The sequence below is a fragment of the Pseudonaja textilis genome, chromosome 3 (assembly GCF_049901715.1).
Source record: "Pseudonaja textilis isolate UNSWEBS1 chromosome 3, rPseTex1.2, whole genome shotgun sequence".
In the NCBI taxonomy this organism is placed as follows: Eukaryota; Metazoa; Chordata; class Lepidosauria; order Squamata; family Elapidae; genus Pseudonaja; species Pseudonaja textilis.
Window position 1 is genome coordinate 57,423,402 of NC_141992.1, and position 15,024 is coordinate 57,438,425.

The window sequence follows — 15,024 nt, forward strand, 5'->3', positions numbered from 1 at the left end:
ATTGTGACATAAGTTTTTAAAATGTCTTTGCTGCAGACTAATATTGCATCATCCAGTTTTAAACCTATTACAGGAACAATTTTTAGGTCAGGATCATCTTTAATTTTAAAATCAAAAATTGTCATATTTTTACAACAAATTAATAAGTAAAATAAAGGGAAAGAATATTGTTCCAACTGAGTATATACAGTATATCACAAGAAGCAATAAACATACAGTATTTCATATGTCAGTATGGATATGAGATGAAACTAACAAAATGGTGTACATGTGTACATAAAATTGTTTTTGCTGTAATATAATAGTAATTTCTGGTAGACTAAGGTCTTTATTCTACAAAGACAGGAAAGCATTTTCTTTATTTAACCATTTTCATATATTGAGAAAGATAAATGTTTGTGAAATCTTTGTATGGAAAGACTAATGACCCAGAAAAGAATCCCAAAGCATTGTATTTATGATAGAATGACTCACCAAATTACTGTTGTTATATTGAAAAATTAAAAATCTTTACAAGGAGATGCTTGAAATGGTATTTTCTAGGACATGGATTAAAAAAAATGATGGATACTCAGATTGCCCAACAATATGCAGTTAATTCAAATAATAGGATAATCACTATAATATTTTTTATTTAACAATAAGGTCTGCATAAATAGTAAACGTACTTCAGAAAGCAGAAGTATCATTTAAATTCTCGTTATAATACAAAACATGTGAACAACATAAACTGTGTGGTGCATTTGGTAGAATAGTTTAATCTGATCTAGAGATTTCCATATGCAGACAAGATAGGTTTCAATTTTAAGCTAATAAGTTTTCCATCATGGAGTTGTTAAATCTTGATTCAAAGTAATTGTTAATCTCATACTTTCCTGACTTTATAAAAGTTATTTTGGAAATGAGACATTTCCGCTAACATTTACTGTATCCTTCATGCTAAACAGAGATCAGAAAAATCTGAACACAAACAAAACAATATGGGAAGTCCTGTTTAGAACTGCTTAAATACCCCAATAACATCCCAATAAAAAATGTTAAGCAGATTTATTAGAAGACACTCTCCATTACAGCGCTTCTTACATCACGCTGATGTAGTCAGCAAAGGCCTGTGATGAATCCCATGCATCACTAACTACATGACATATAGCTTTTAGTCTTGAAAGGGCTTCTCGAGCAGTGACAGCATCTTGCTCCAGCCAATTCTGATAGAGGCACAGTTTGGTAAGTTTGATACATTCTCTGTGTTCATCTGTGTAACTTTCCAGCTTTTTGGTAAATTCCAGAAGCCCATCAGGCTTAATACAGTTGGAGCTAGAATTGAAAATAACGTAGTATTACTGTACCTCATTGCAATTTATGACTTAGAACATGAAATATTCATCAAAGTAGTTAGCGAGCTTTTTTCCTGAATAAAAATTGAATGATTACCATCTACAATTATATAAGAAAGCATAATTTTTTTGACATTGGCATATGTTCATGACTGTGTTCGTTCCTAAGACTTTATGGCAAAACCTGTGTTCCCTGTAAGAGAATCATCTGCATATCATTAAAAAATTACATATAAATAATAATTCTACTTAACATAAAATTCTAGGCTCATGACTCAAGAGGCATCCTGCATAATAAGCTCATTGCCTTTGGCTTCGCAGCAGCAAGAGTCACTTGGGTGTCACTACAGCGCAGACTGAGCAAGATTGACGAGTTCCTGCTCAGTCCACAGAGTGATGATGCTAAACAAACCTAAGCCAAGGCAGCAAGATGGCGCCTTCTGCTTGGCAGTTCTTTCCCAGCATTGCAATTGGAGGTTCAGGACCAACAACTGGGAGGGAAACAAGTTGGAATACAGTGGTACCTCGGTCCTCATCGGTATTCCATTCTGGAAGATGTGCTGAATACTAAAACTGATGGATACCAAGAAAATCATGTGCCTTACCACATGACCTGCTATTTCAGCCGGAAAAAATAGAGTCTCATGAGACAGCCATCATCAGCAAGTTCTTCCTTGCATGTTGTAATTCCTGCTTTAAAGCAGGTCAGATACTGAATTTGATGAGTTTTGAAGCAGTCAAGTGCTGAAATATGACTGCAACCATATCCACAGACTGAAATTGCAGTTATTTCTTTGTGCAAATTGATGCTAGCTATTGAATGCAAAAAGCTATCGAAGCTACCAGCTACTGGACGAGAAAAATTGAATGAAAAAAGCATTGCTTCTCAGACTAATTTCATTGCTATCTTTTTTGACATAGGACTGCATGAAGTTACTTCTGTTTACATACATACCTTACATCCAGATGACTGATAGAAGAGGATGAATCTCCAGCAAAAATGTCAGCCAGTGCAATCAATCTATGATTCCCTAATAATAGGGGGAAATGTAATTTAAAGCAAAGTACGAGGGGGATGTGATAGAACAAAGTCTAAATAATAGGAATATGCCAAATGCCTTTTCATGGATAAAAAATTAACCTTCAGACAAGCGTCTTCCGGGATGTTTCTAGATTCTATTCTCTGATGAAATATTTTGTACATTTCATATTATATAAACAGATCCATTAATGAAGATTCCCAATGGGGAAGAATATGAAAAGTGGTAGAAAAATGACTGCCTGGGAAGAAATTTCCATTTACTTTCCATTTATAAGGTTTTTTTCTCACTCCAAAGATACAGAGTAAATTAACAAATATTTTTAAGAACAAAACTCACTAAGAAATCATCAAAAAAGAATCTTTAGCAATTGGCTGAACTTCTAGGGACCAACTGTCCTTCACTATGCTATAGGAATTAAGTAGCTTCAACAATTGTACTAAAAAAGAAAATGAGCAGGTCAAGCTTTATTTCCCACTATAATAGCAATCATGTGAGTGTCAAACAGGAAGTTTATTTATAAATTATATTTTTTAACCAAAGGGTTTCCATTAAGGGAAAAAGGAAATAAATGTCAAATGCTAACATAAATTGTATGTTTTCAGCAGTGCTTGAGTTGATTTATTTCAATTTAGATACATACTGAAAACATTTATATTTAATATTTGACATTTTATGATGGAGCTTCTCAAATACTTTTGGTAGTTTGTATATAGTTGGTAATATATACAAAACTTTAACATATCAATTTTATTGGTACATCATTGCATTTCAAATTGTACATAATGAAATGCACTTCCTAATGACTCCACAGCTACTTGCTTATTGCTTTTACAGGATTACCTGAGAATTTTGTTCCTTTTTAAAAATAGAATAATCGACAGTCGATCAGTCCTTATTTTATTTTGCTACAAGCACAAAAGTTGTAATTGTAGATATGTGCATCCCTTTCTAAACTTAGTTGCTCTAATTGCTCTAATTATTGCAAAAGTAGCAATAAAATAAATCAAACATGTTGGAATCTAGGTACACTGAACAATTTAGCCAGTAGTAGGAAATACAGAATAGGGTAGGTTTTTCTAAGAATATTCTCAAATTATACAGTGGTCTACCTGCACAACTGAGAATCTCCATAGACATTTAGTTATGCAATTTGGGATGACCACTCTTCAAATAGTGCAGGAGTATGAATGAATTTCCAGGAAAAAAAATGCAGACTACAGGTTTCACGTGACTCTCAGGACACAGATAAACCTCCAAGTGGCCTCAATGACTCTCATAAAGAGTGCTAACGACCAGATGACTGCAAGCCTCCACCATTCAGTCAGAACTGAAGAAGTTTCTTGGATGAAAAGTTAAACTAGCAAAATAAGAAAGCCCAGTTGCTTTTTGAAAGAAAGCACCTTGGAACCATAAGTCTAGATTCTGAAAAGGCAAATATATACAATTATTATTAGGTTCTCATCTGAATCACCACAGGCAGGAATTTATGTCAACAGCCAGAGCTAAATCTGAGAGGAGCCAGAGCCTTAGCTCATTCTCCGCAAAGGGGAAGAAAGCACTCCAAGAAAGTTGCTACATTTCCCACTACATACCCAGCCTATTTCCAGGGACTTTGAGGGTTGTTAACGATGAGTTCTTCTTCATGGCAGTAATCATTTCAGTCAGAAGCTCAGCTGTACAGTTTTCAAAGAGTCGACAAAATGAAAAACTGATTTCTATGGGAAAACCAAAACCTAAAATTAATGTAGGTGTTCCTTCTTCTTTTGATTCATTAGGTGAAGTCAGTCTAATTGAATGGACAATGGACAAAAGCTGGAAAGATATATTAAATAATGACTGTACTTGTTCAACAAAAACAACTTGTGAGACTATTAACTTTGTATGCCAATAGCATATGACACAGGGAAGCTGGGTTTGTCACCAGGAACAAAGGAGGCTAGAAAGCTACTGTTTGTCATATACCCATTTTTTTTTCTTCCATAAGGATGTCAGCTCTCGTGAAGTAGCAGTTTTCATTCATGCAGACAGAGCAGGGGGAAATGATATTAGGCCTTCACTCATTCCTGCTAATTTTTTATTTCCCTCATAATAGTTGGGGGGAATCTTCTTTAAATGAACAAATTCAGTACCTTAGCCAAATTTATGACTTAAGCTATCCCATGCATAAATGATAAGTCTCCAAAAACACCATTATTTTTTTATTACATGCGACAGCGGCTATAGAATTGGAATAGGAAAAAATAATGCAATTATTAGTACCTTGAAGAGTTGGACTCTGTAGAATAAGGAGGACTTCTTTTGAATGTTCAGAAAGGTTGACATCATGAAAACTTAGTTTCTTCAGGTTTGGGTTATATTCTACCAAGATAAATAAGAACTTGTCTTGACACTTTTCACTGATTAAAACTTTCCTCTTCGGTAATGTGTAACAAGCAGATGGTTCCAATATTTTTTTTCAAGTATCTTTTATAGCTTAATTTTGGCCATGGTTACACTGCTGACAAAGTGCTTAAGATGTTAATATTCATGTTAAATGTGTACAGCACTGTTACTTTTTAGCTTACTGCAAGCAAATAACTTACACCCATACCTTTGAGGGCTTGCAGGAGGAGCCAAAATTCTTGAGGACAGGAAATTGCAACGCTGTCTAGAGAAAGACTCTGGAGAGACCCTGAAGCTTTCAGTACAGGCACCAGAAGACTTGTTTGAAGTGGTTCTCTGGGAAACCTGATCTCAAGCTGCTCCAAGTAAGTAACTAGGTGTGAAAAGTCAATATAGTAAAAGAGAACTATTCACAGATTGAAGCTGGCAAATATGGTTTGAACAAAAATTACAAACTTGAGATCAACCTAGTTTGTGATACCGATTTGGAGGAATTCCTCAGTCTATAACATGCGAATTCAAAGCAAATCATAGTTTAACTGATCAGGAAGAAATCAGTTAAGGAATGTGTGTCAGAAAAGGGAAGCAGTCATAGCAGCTCACTTCCTACCATATGGCCTGAACAGTGTCAGGGGCAAGGGAAGGCTCACTCCTACTTTCCATATACACTGAATTCATCAATACCATATTTTTCCTAAAGTACAGGTATTATCTATAACAAGAAACTTCTGTGCATTTCTTGAAAACTGAAAAACTTCAATTTCTCAACAGAATTAATACAAATATTTTTGTTATGTAATAATCTTACTTGTCAAAATGAATTAAATGGTTGCTAACTTATGATCAAATCACTTTAATTTTTGTTTCATTCTGCAACCACTTCTGAATTCGGGGTAACCTTGATGAATATACTGTATATACACACATTTACAAGCAGATATATATTCAGTTTGAGACTGAATTTGAAATCTTCAGCACACAAGCACATGCTCTACTGATGAGCGTTGGATCCACCCATTTTATCAAGAAAAGACTTTTAGCAAGATGGCAAACCAGAATCAAAGAATTATTTGAAATAGAGCAGTTAATAAGTATGACTTAATTATTCTCACGTTTAAAACGAAACCTGCTGTGCAGAGGTGGTATTCAGCAGGTTCTGACCAATTCTGGAGAACCCGTAGCTGAAATTTTGAGTATTTCAGAGAACTGGCAAATACCACCTCTGACTAGTGATTTTACAGTATCCTTCCCCTGCCATGCCGAAGAACCGGTAGTAAAAAAACTTGAATCCCACCACTGCTACTGTGGTTTAGTTGAAGCTGAAGATCTATATTGTACCTGGAATTTCTTCTACTAAGGATGATGAGCCCATGTCTTCTTCCAGTCTATTCCACTCGGCTGCAGTTTTGAGATCAAAGCTGACCAGAAGCATCTGAAGCAATGGTACAACACTCAAAAGAGAATGGACAAGATTCATACATGGAATATGAGCAAACATATCACTGATGCGTACCACACGGAGGCAATAATCGTTGTGTTGAGAAAGAATTCGGAGCCCAGAAAGGATGCTGAAAATACCAGAGCCTAAGCCTGAAGCACAATTTTAAAAGGAAAAAAAGAGAAATTGAAAATATGCATGCATAGCAAAATTACTACTTGGTTTAAATAAGTATACAATATTCTGAGACATTGGCAGAATAGGCTATCAAACTTGCTCTAGTCTTCCACACTATATTATATCTGAAGAGCTCAGAAATAGAATTGGTTTTTTTCTCCAGTAATCAAATATTAGTTGCATTTGTATATGTAACATTACAAGTTTTGTCAGTGAGTACAACATTACATACTCTTAAAATTTGTCAAATTTGCTTTAATTTCTCCAAGTGTGTGTGCGTGTGTGTGCGCGCGCGCGTGCACGCCTCTGAGTGAATGTTGACTCCTTGTGACTGTCTGGATAAGCCCCTGTGGTTTCTTGGCAACGTTTTCAGAAATGGTTTGCCATTGCCTGCTTCCTAGGCTGAGAGAGAGTGATTGACCCAAGGTCCCCAGCTGACTTTGTGCCTCAGGTAGGACTAGAACTCCCAGTCTCCTGGTTTCTAGTCTGCTCCTTAACCACTACACCAAACAGGGTTTCCCGAGTCATAATACATGTGGCTTTTATGGTATGTCCATGAATCAAAATTATTTCACCTGGTATTTAGATATGGATTAAGACAAAGAATCTGGGTTAAAATATTCTAAAATGGTAAGGATACATGAGATTGCAGATGGAAAACTTTGTTTTGAAGTTTGCATTAAGATATTTTTGTTTATGCACAATGGGCATTTTAGATTTGCTCTCAACATTCAAGGCAATCTCTAAATCTGATAGAGTATTTGAATTTGGGGTTTATTTTTTAAAATTAACATTTTTTTTAATGTATACAGTCAGATCAAAATCGAATACTGTCCAAATTACCCAACTGCTGCTTTTTTACCAGGTCAAATCTCAGGTACAAATTGGTAACTTGAAAGAGGGCCTATTGGACCTTTTTGTGTTAACAGAATATTACCTCTTGGTTGGTGGTAGTACCGTAGAATTCCAAGTATCAGTTGCTGGAGAACAATGGCAGATATACGAGTAGCCCTAGACTTACAACCATTTGTTTAATGGCTGTTCAAAGTTACAATGGAATTCAAAAAAGTGATTTGACTGTTTTTCACACTTATGACCACTGCACCATTCCATGGTCACATGATCAAAATTCAGATGCTTGGCAAATGGTTCATATTTATGATGGTTGCAATGTCCCAGAGTCATCTGAGCACCTTTTGTAACTTTCTGAAAAGTGAATCTGGGGAAACCAGATTCACTTAACAACCGGGTTATTAACTTAATAAATGCAGCGATTCACTGGGGCAAGAAAGGTCATCAAATGGGGCAAAACTCACTTGATAACTGTCTCACTTAGCAACAATAATTTATGGCTCAATTGTGGTCATAAGTTGAGGACTACCCGTATCTTCGCCAACCTGCCATCAAGTATCTCAAGAGTTACCTAGTTTGCCACTATGAAAAAAAAAATACAATTAAGAAAGCTTTTGGCCTGTTCAGTAGGAGTATTCTTGTTTTCTCTAGCAGTGCTTCCTTTTCTAAAAGCAAATGGTTTTCATATTTGAACATTGCAAAACACATAAAAAAGAAGTTGTGGCCATCCAGATGTCAAACATTAAAAATTACATCCTGACTCAACAGAATGGATAGCAATAGACCTCTAATGAGTCCAAGGGGTTGCCGTTTATCCACTTCTGTCTGTGAAGTTTCTACACAAAGGATTAACATTTACAGGCAAAGATTTGGTTTATTACTTACCATTTAAAGTAAGAATAAGTTTTTCTAAAGCTACCCAAGAGCTTAACAGATTCCCAAGCATCTGGCATGTATTCTTGGTCAGTGGGACAGAGAATATTTCCAATGTGGATACACTTCGAAAATGGCTAATTGCCCTCAGAGGAGTGAACCCAATCGTTCGAGTTCCCCCTAAGGAAACCGTATCAGTCACTCTGGAAGCCTCTGCTGGGAGAGGGGATTCATTATCACAATGTTCTTCCTTGCCAACATTCCTTATTTTGTGATAGAATGCCCTCTCCTCTTCTTCCTTTGCAATTGTGAAGACAAAGTCATACAGGTCTTCCATCTCAGTGGCGATATTGCTGGTTTTTTTATGGATGCTGTGCTTCTTTGTTATTGCAGCTTTGCGCCTCTGCGGAGATTTTCCCAAAGGAAGGCTGCCTTGAGATGGATTTGCTGGGGAAAAGCTAACGGATGCTACTTCAGCATTACAATCTTTTGAGCTAGCATTGTGCGGCCTATGACTTTTGTAGGAACTGCTACCCAATTGGCAGTCTGGTGGTTCACTAAAGCTTTTATTGCTGGCTCTGAATAACTCTCCAGCATCTTCAAAGCCTAGAGGAAATTCCTGAGGCACACTGGGAAAGATTTTCATATTCCTCAGCTCATTATCGCTAAATTGGCCAGATGCTGCTGTAGAAAACAATTGGTCTGAACCCAAAGGAGGCCTACATTCCTGGTCCAGCTTTTGGCTCTGTATACTCAATTTCTCTCTACACAGATGGCAAAATTCTGCATTCATTAAAGTCCTACCGGGATTCCAAATCCCAGCACTCATTTTCAGAATGAGAGCTAGAAGTGCTGGGTCAGGATCAGGCCATGAGTTCATAGATAGGTAGTTCACTGCCCCATGATGAATTAGGCGATGAAGGAATAAACTCAACTGATGTCTAGTAGACAGATTGGAGGAAAGGAGGTGACGGAAGGTCAGAGTTCTAAGTGAGACAGCCAGGTTTTCAAGGACACAACGATTGTGTTCAGCCATCAGTTCTGAGATACCCTCAAGCATATTGTAAATAGTAAGCTCAGATATGTGCCGTGAAGTATACAGCAGGGGCAAAAAACAAGGATCACTCAAGCGTTGATGCGATGACACATCCAAGATCCCACGCAGCACATTTGAGAAGAAAGTTTCAAGGAACTTCTTCCTCCAACACTTGATATTCTGCAATCATATGGAAATAAAAGCAAGCTGTTGATATCTAAGTATACTCTAGAAATTTGTACTTCAAACTTGTTTCAGAGGTGTATTTTAGGGTTCATACTTGAACAATTAGATTAAATTTTAGAATTTAAAGGTTTACTTAGGATATACTGCGATAAGTTGGCTAGTCAGATTGGTGATCCCACCCTTTTGAAATGCCCTTGCAGGAGAAGTATGCCCACTTTCTTCTTTGGCAATTTTAAAATGCTATGAAGAACCTAGAATCCCATGCTGATTTTATCCTAATATTGTTCTGCTCATCTTTATTTTCAAAAATTGATTTTAACTGCTGCAGATTATTTGAAGTTCTCAAGGGGCAGCTCGCTGTAGATAATCTTGCAGATGTTGTTAAAATATTATTCGGGGGGTGGGGGGATAGGACTGAGTAATACCAGTTCAGAAAGTACACTTTTTTATTTAAATTGGTTCAAATTATTTTGCCTAGCAGTCTACTGTAAATTTATAGAGTGCACAAGAACATTGGAATGGTTTTGGCCTGTTCGTTTTTCATAAGGCATTTGCAGGGCGGAGCAATGCTCTATAAGCCAAGTCACCTGACCTGTGACAGCCAATAGGAGGAATAGAAGGAGGAACTGTCAATTTTGGGAAGAATTTTGGTGCCTTTTGTGAGGGAGTTGGCTGAGTCTTGGCTGAGGGTCAGGCAAGATTGAAATTTATTGTTATATTTGTATTTTCTTCTATTTGTTTGTTTGTTTGTTTGTTTATTTGCACACACACACACATATGTATATATAAATTATACAGGTAGTCTTCAAGTTATAACAGCTTATTTAATGACCATTTGAAGTTACTGAAAAAAGTGAATTCTGACCATTTTTCGGACTTACGACCGTGGCAGCATCCCCATGTTCATGTGATTTACGTTCGGATGCTTGACAACTGGTTCATATTTATGACGGTTGCAATGTCCTGAGCTCCCATGATCCCCTTTTGCGACCTTCTGACAAGCAAAAGTCAATGGGGAAGCCAGATTCACTTAACAACGGTGTTTTACTAATTTAACAACTGCAGTGATTCACCGAACAAAAGGTGGCAAGAAAAGTCATAAAATGGAGCACAGCTCATTCAAAAAATTTCTCGCTTATCAACATAAATCTTGGCCTTGATTGTGGCTGTACATCTAGGACTACCTGTATAACTCCAGGCTGTGAACATGCCTTCTACTCCTGCTTATTTTCTCAACAACAACTGGGAGGTGGGTTGGGCTGAGAGACAGTGACTGGCCCAGAATCAGCAGTTGGCTTTCATGCCTGAAGCAGGCCTAGAACATACGGTCTCCTGGTTTCCAGGCACCCCGACACCAAACATAAAGTTGAGTTTTGCTTAAATCCTGGGACTGATCAATTGCCTTCTATCACCCACCTCAGCTTGGCTGAGCAATGGTTTTTGTTGGCTTTCCCTTTCAATATTTAGCCAGACCCAGGATGGGCTCTACATTTGCCTTACAATCCTCTCTTGGTTCCCTAGAGAGTTGGTGTAGACGAAAGAAACAGATTTATAGAAAAGAGGAGGTGGCAGCAAAGAGACCTAGTTTTTCAGTTGCTGCTCACCCAGAGGCATGGGATAGCTCAGAACTGAAGAACCTCAGAGAAGGGACTGGTTTGAACCCAGAAGTGCCTTGTTCCTTTATTACACATTGCATTAAAAACCTAACTTTAATGTTTGAGCCATATAGCTAGGTGGGCTCTGCCCTGTTGGGTTGTAATTTTTGCCTCAGGAGTTCCGTTTGTGATTAAATGGTAGTGGTTGTTTTTAATCTTTGTGCACCATTCAGGAGATGGACAGCCTTATATATTGTATAAATGAATGAATGAAGTAGATACGGTATCATCATTCCTGGAGAACAAATAGATGGGGGGCGGGGTGTCTTATAGATTATATGTAGGTAGGTATGAATAAACAGAGTAGATAAGATGCCCCTGGAGAACAATAACCAACTGAAGGAAACCCTGTGGAACGTTGGGGCCAGAGCAGTTAACTGGGAAAATGGACCCTGTGTGAAAAGACTGAGTGGAAGGAAGTTTCAAAGTCATCTTTAGACAGATGCAGAATTGGGAAGGCATCTATCATATTTGGGAATGTGGCTCAGAATATCTGAAAGTCTACCAGGATGTGTAAGAAAAAGGTTGTTAGGTCTAAATATGAAAAGAAGGGAGGAAAGCCCGCTTTCAAAGATAGTATATACTCTTAGCTTAGAATTTAGTTCAGACATATTGATTTGGCTCTTGTTCCTTTTTTTTGCCCCTAACTAGTGTTAAAATTTTATGTCCAAAAAGATTTTGTCTGCCACAGACATAATTGATTCCTTGTTGCAATTATGGTGATTACAATTTAGGACAAGCTCTTGTTTTTTTTGTTTTACTATTTTTTCTTAGCTCCTGCCTTTCAAAGATCAGCTGCATTCCACTGCAAAGTTTGCATCTTTGAGGAAGAAACGTGATTAATTTATATGCTGCTATCTGAGGTCTCAGGAGTGAATCTAAGGCTCTGGATGATAGCAGTATATAAAGTATATTGTTAGAGAATTTAAAAATGGCATTAGGTTAACTCTAAATAAAAATTTTTTGAGTTTATGACAGTTATGGGGAGCCTTGAAATCTAAAGGTCAATCGTAAAAATGTTACTTCTGAAGATAGCCTGATGTCACCATAGAAACCTTGATGCAGTTATATTTGCATATTCTTTAGCATGGGAGTTTTGGTAACTTTGTCCTTCACTCAACCTGTTTGCTGGTTAGGCACCACATTTGATTGAATGTTTATATTCCTTTTTCTGCTATTGTGTGGTTAATGGGACAGCCACTGGACAATAAACAAATACAGTATTTGGAAATTACTATTTCTGTGACAATATACAGAAGAGGAAGTTAAAGCATAGCAAATATCTGAAAAGTACAGAAGGACTGGAGTGCAAAATTTAACAAAAGCAGCTATGGGAGATCCCTGTACAGGAGATTCTATGAAGTTAACCAGGAAGGTAAGAGCATAATCGCATTTGCTATATCAATTTTGCAGTTTATATCTTTAACCCACCTCTAATCTAGAAGGTCTTGTTTTCATGATGTCAAACCATAGCTTGCACCATATTGGTTCAGTTGAGAGTCCTACGGAAATATATAGCACATTTAAAGTAACTATTATGTTAATAACTGTCATTAGTTTTACAAAAACAATTGTGCATCTATTGATAGTGTTTTGAAACAAATTAAGATTGCACCTATATATACTTATCTGAGAGTAAATCCAATTGATCTCAAAGGGTTTTACGTCTTTACAGACCAGACATGCATAAAATTGTAATGTAACATTATTTATGCATGCACACGCATACACACACGCACAAATAACTTTTAAAAATCCATAGATGTTAAAAGCATCTATCTCAAAACAGGAAGTCACCAAAATGTGTTAAAATATTGCTTCAACATTTAAGCTGTAAAGTTGCATACATTCCTTATTTTATTATATCATTTGATATTTAATATTGTATATCACATGCTCACTGGCTGCCATTCAGATATGTTGAACTCCTATTTTCATTATCCATAGAAAACACAATTAAGAAAAAGATAGGCAAACTGATGCATTTCATATGTTTTAGCTTAATAACTCAAGCAGCACTAGCCTAGAAATCATGAGGCTGAAAGTTCAAGCCCTGCCTTAGACACAGAGCTGGCAGGCTTTCCCTCAGCCTTAGGAAGAAAGCAGCATAAACAATTTCTAATAATTTTGTCATGAAAACTGCATGAACTCATCCAAGCAATCGCAGAAGTCAATAATATTCTGAAGGCAAACACACATTGTCTAGCCAGAGATATTCAGAACTGAATTCTGAAATATCTGCACATTCCAAATTCCTCATCCCCATGGAAAAACCTAAGGTCTTCTGCAATGATTGTTTCAGCAATCATATCTACATAGTAATAAAATATAATTGTAGCATATGAAAGGAGGTCAGAGTAAACCCTTAAGACGGGGTAAATATAAGATTTTAATAACTAGCCAATAGAGGCCTTGCAGCCATATATTTGAATATGGTTCTGATTATAGGAAAGCAACTACTCATAACATTCTGATTCTTAAAGTATAGTTTGTGCTCAAAACTTCTGATGAAATGATTTTGCATAAACTGTAACTTTTACAAAAAGTGAGTATCTCATCCTGGTTTAGTTGGTGTCTGGCTGATATACATGTCCATTTTATTAAGAACCAGAAATATATTATCCAATTTTGGATATGTTGGGAAAATGGAGAAATAATAAGTACAAATGTCTGCTAATCAATAAAATAGTTCTTCCATGCATGAAAGTGAAAAGTATATTTCCGAGGATTATTATTAGTTACCATTTGGCCTTCCTTGTTATCTTCCTCCCCATATGAAATCATTGTAACTGACCTTTTTTCACAGCAGTCTCTTCAATTCGTTCCAGATAATATATGTTCAGCAGAGGCAAGATACCCTGGAGTATAGGACCTGGAAGTTCTTTGGTGGGGAGAAAGCAATATAAAAATGCATTTTAGTGACAAAGAAAGTGGTTTAAATGAATTGGTACAAGCATATTTAGATAATGCTTGAAGAACTGAAACTCCAGAGAGCAGATATTCTGCTCCTGCTCCAGTTTACTTACACATACACTCATACATGCACACATATATTATATAGGCAACCACCAAATCATATTCATTTTAAAATGTTTCAGGACCTTTTCTTCTACTATGTGAATGTAAATCTTAGAATATAACTATTATACTAGTACATTATAATTTTATCTTTACTTCCATTATTCTCTATTATTCTGTATCATTTAGACAACAGTATATTTCTTTCAAATAAACCTCTAATTGTTTCCATTCCTTCTTATATTGTTTTTAACAAGGAAAAGGGTTTAAGGGAAAGATTTATCCATTGCATTTTGTCTCGTGATGCCAGGAGCTCTGAATCTGAAAATATCTCACTACTATAACTCCTGTCTAAATATGGTTTTAGATTTCCAGTCTAACAAAATTCTACCCAATTCAGTGGATATGGATTTCACCCAATGGGACAATGTGCCAGTAATGACAACTGACATTTATATTGTCACTGTTTGCCTGCTAATTTACTCTGGAATCCTTCCCCATCTTATCCAGCAAGATTTATTCCTTTATTGTACTATATTTGAAGGATTGCAGGATTTTCCTGCCCGATTGTGGTTGGAGCATCTCTGTATATTGCCTATTATTGTGCATGCTGAAGAAACTTTTTAAGGGCATCTCAACACCCTTACCGATCCCTTCCAACTAGGCAAGAGATTCTCCATTTCATAGCAGAGATCTGTTTGGCTGTGGGTCACAACGAGGAGCCTCTCTTCCATCTTACCCCAAACTTCTTTTTCAACTTGTCCCATGATGGAGCTGATTACCGCCCCACTTAGCTCAAACAGGCGGAGGGGATTCTCCCTGCCGACTTCTTCCCCAGATTTGATCTCCATATTCTTCCGGCGGCGGGTCCACTGTGTTTAAAAAACAAACACAGAAACCACACACCGTCGGAATGACGCCATCTTGGGGGGTCACTCATTGTTAGGCGGACGTGTGATGCTGCCATTCTGACTAGATCGAGCGCCCCCCAGCGTCATGCGATGGAAATAGTCCTCCCGACATGGCTCGC

The 15,024-nt window shown here is 37.0% G+C and overlaps 1 protein-coding gene across 1 annotated transcript; it reads right to left on the minus strand.

Moving 5' to 3' along the window:
- Window positions 1–79: 79 nt before the first annotated feature.
- LRRC41 (leucine rich repeat containing 41) lies at window positions 80–14,992 on the minus strand. The gene is made up of 10 exons (XM_026707218.2): window positions 14,734–14,992; window positions 13,771–13,857; window positions 12,408–12,478; window positions 8,112–9,315; window positions 6,098–6,349; window positions 4,968–5,132; window positions 4,637–4,735; window positions 3,970–4,092; window positions 2,290–2,365; window positions 80–1,314 (listed from the first exon to the last, which is right to left on the minus strand). Exons 1-10 carry the CDS (start codon window positions 14,843–14,845, stop codon window positions 1,080–1,082), a joined length of 2,424 nt encoding a protein of 807 aa, XP_026563003.1. The 5' UTR covers window positions 14,846–14,992; the 3' UTR covers window positions 80–1,079.
- Between the last annotated feature and the right edge of the window lie 32 nt (window positions 14,993–15,024).

What these genes read in the sequence shown, in the direction of transcription:
- LRRC41 (XM_026707218.2), bottom strand. Translation starts at nt 14,845, where the DNA reads ATGGAGATCAAATCTGGGGAAGAAGTCGGCAGGGAGAATCCCCTCCGC. An exon ending in CAAGACCTTCTAGATTAGAG is followed by an intron (nt 9,316 to 12,407) that starts GTGGGTTAAAGA and finishes ATATGATTGCAG; the next exon opens with AATATCAAGTGTTGGAGGAA. An exon ending in ACAGAGTCCAACTCTTCAAG is followed by an intron (nt 4,093 to 4,636) that starts GTACTAATAATT and finishes GTTTTCCCATAG; the next exon opens with AAATCAGTTTTTCATTTTGT.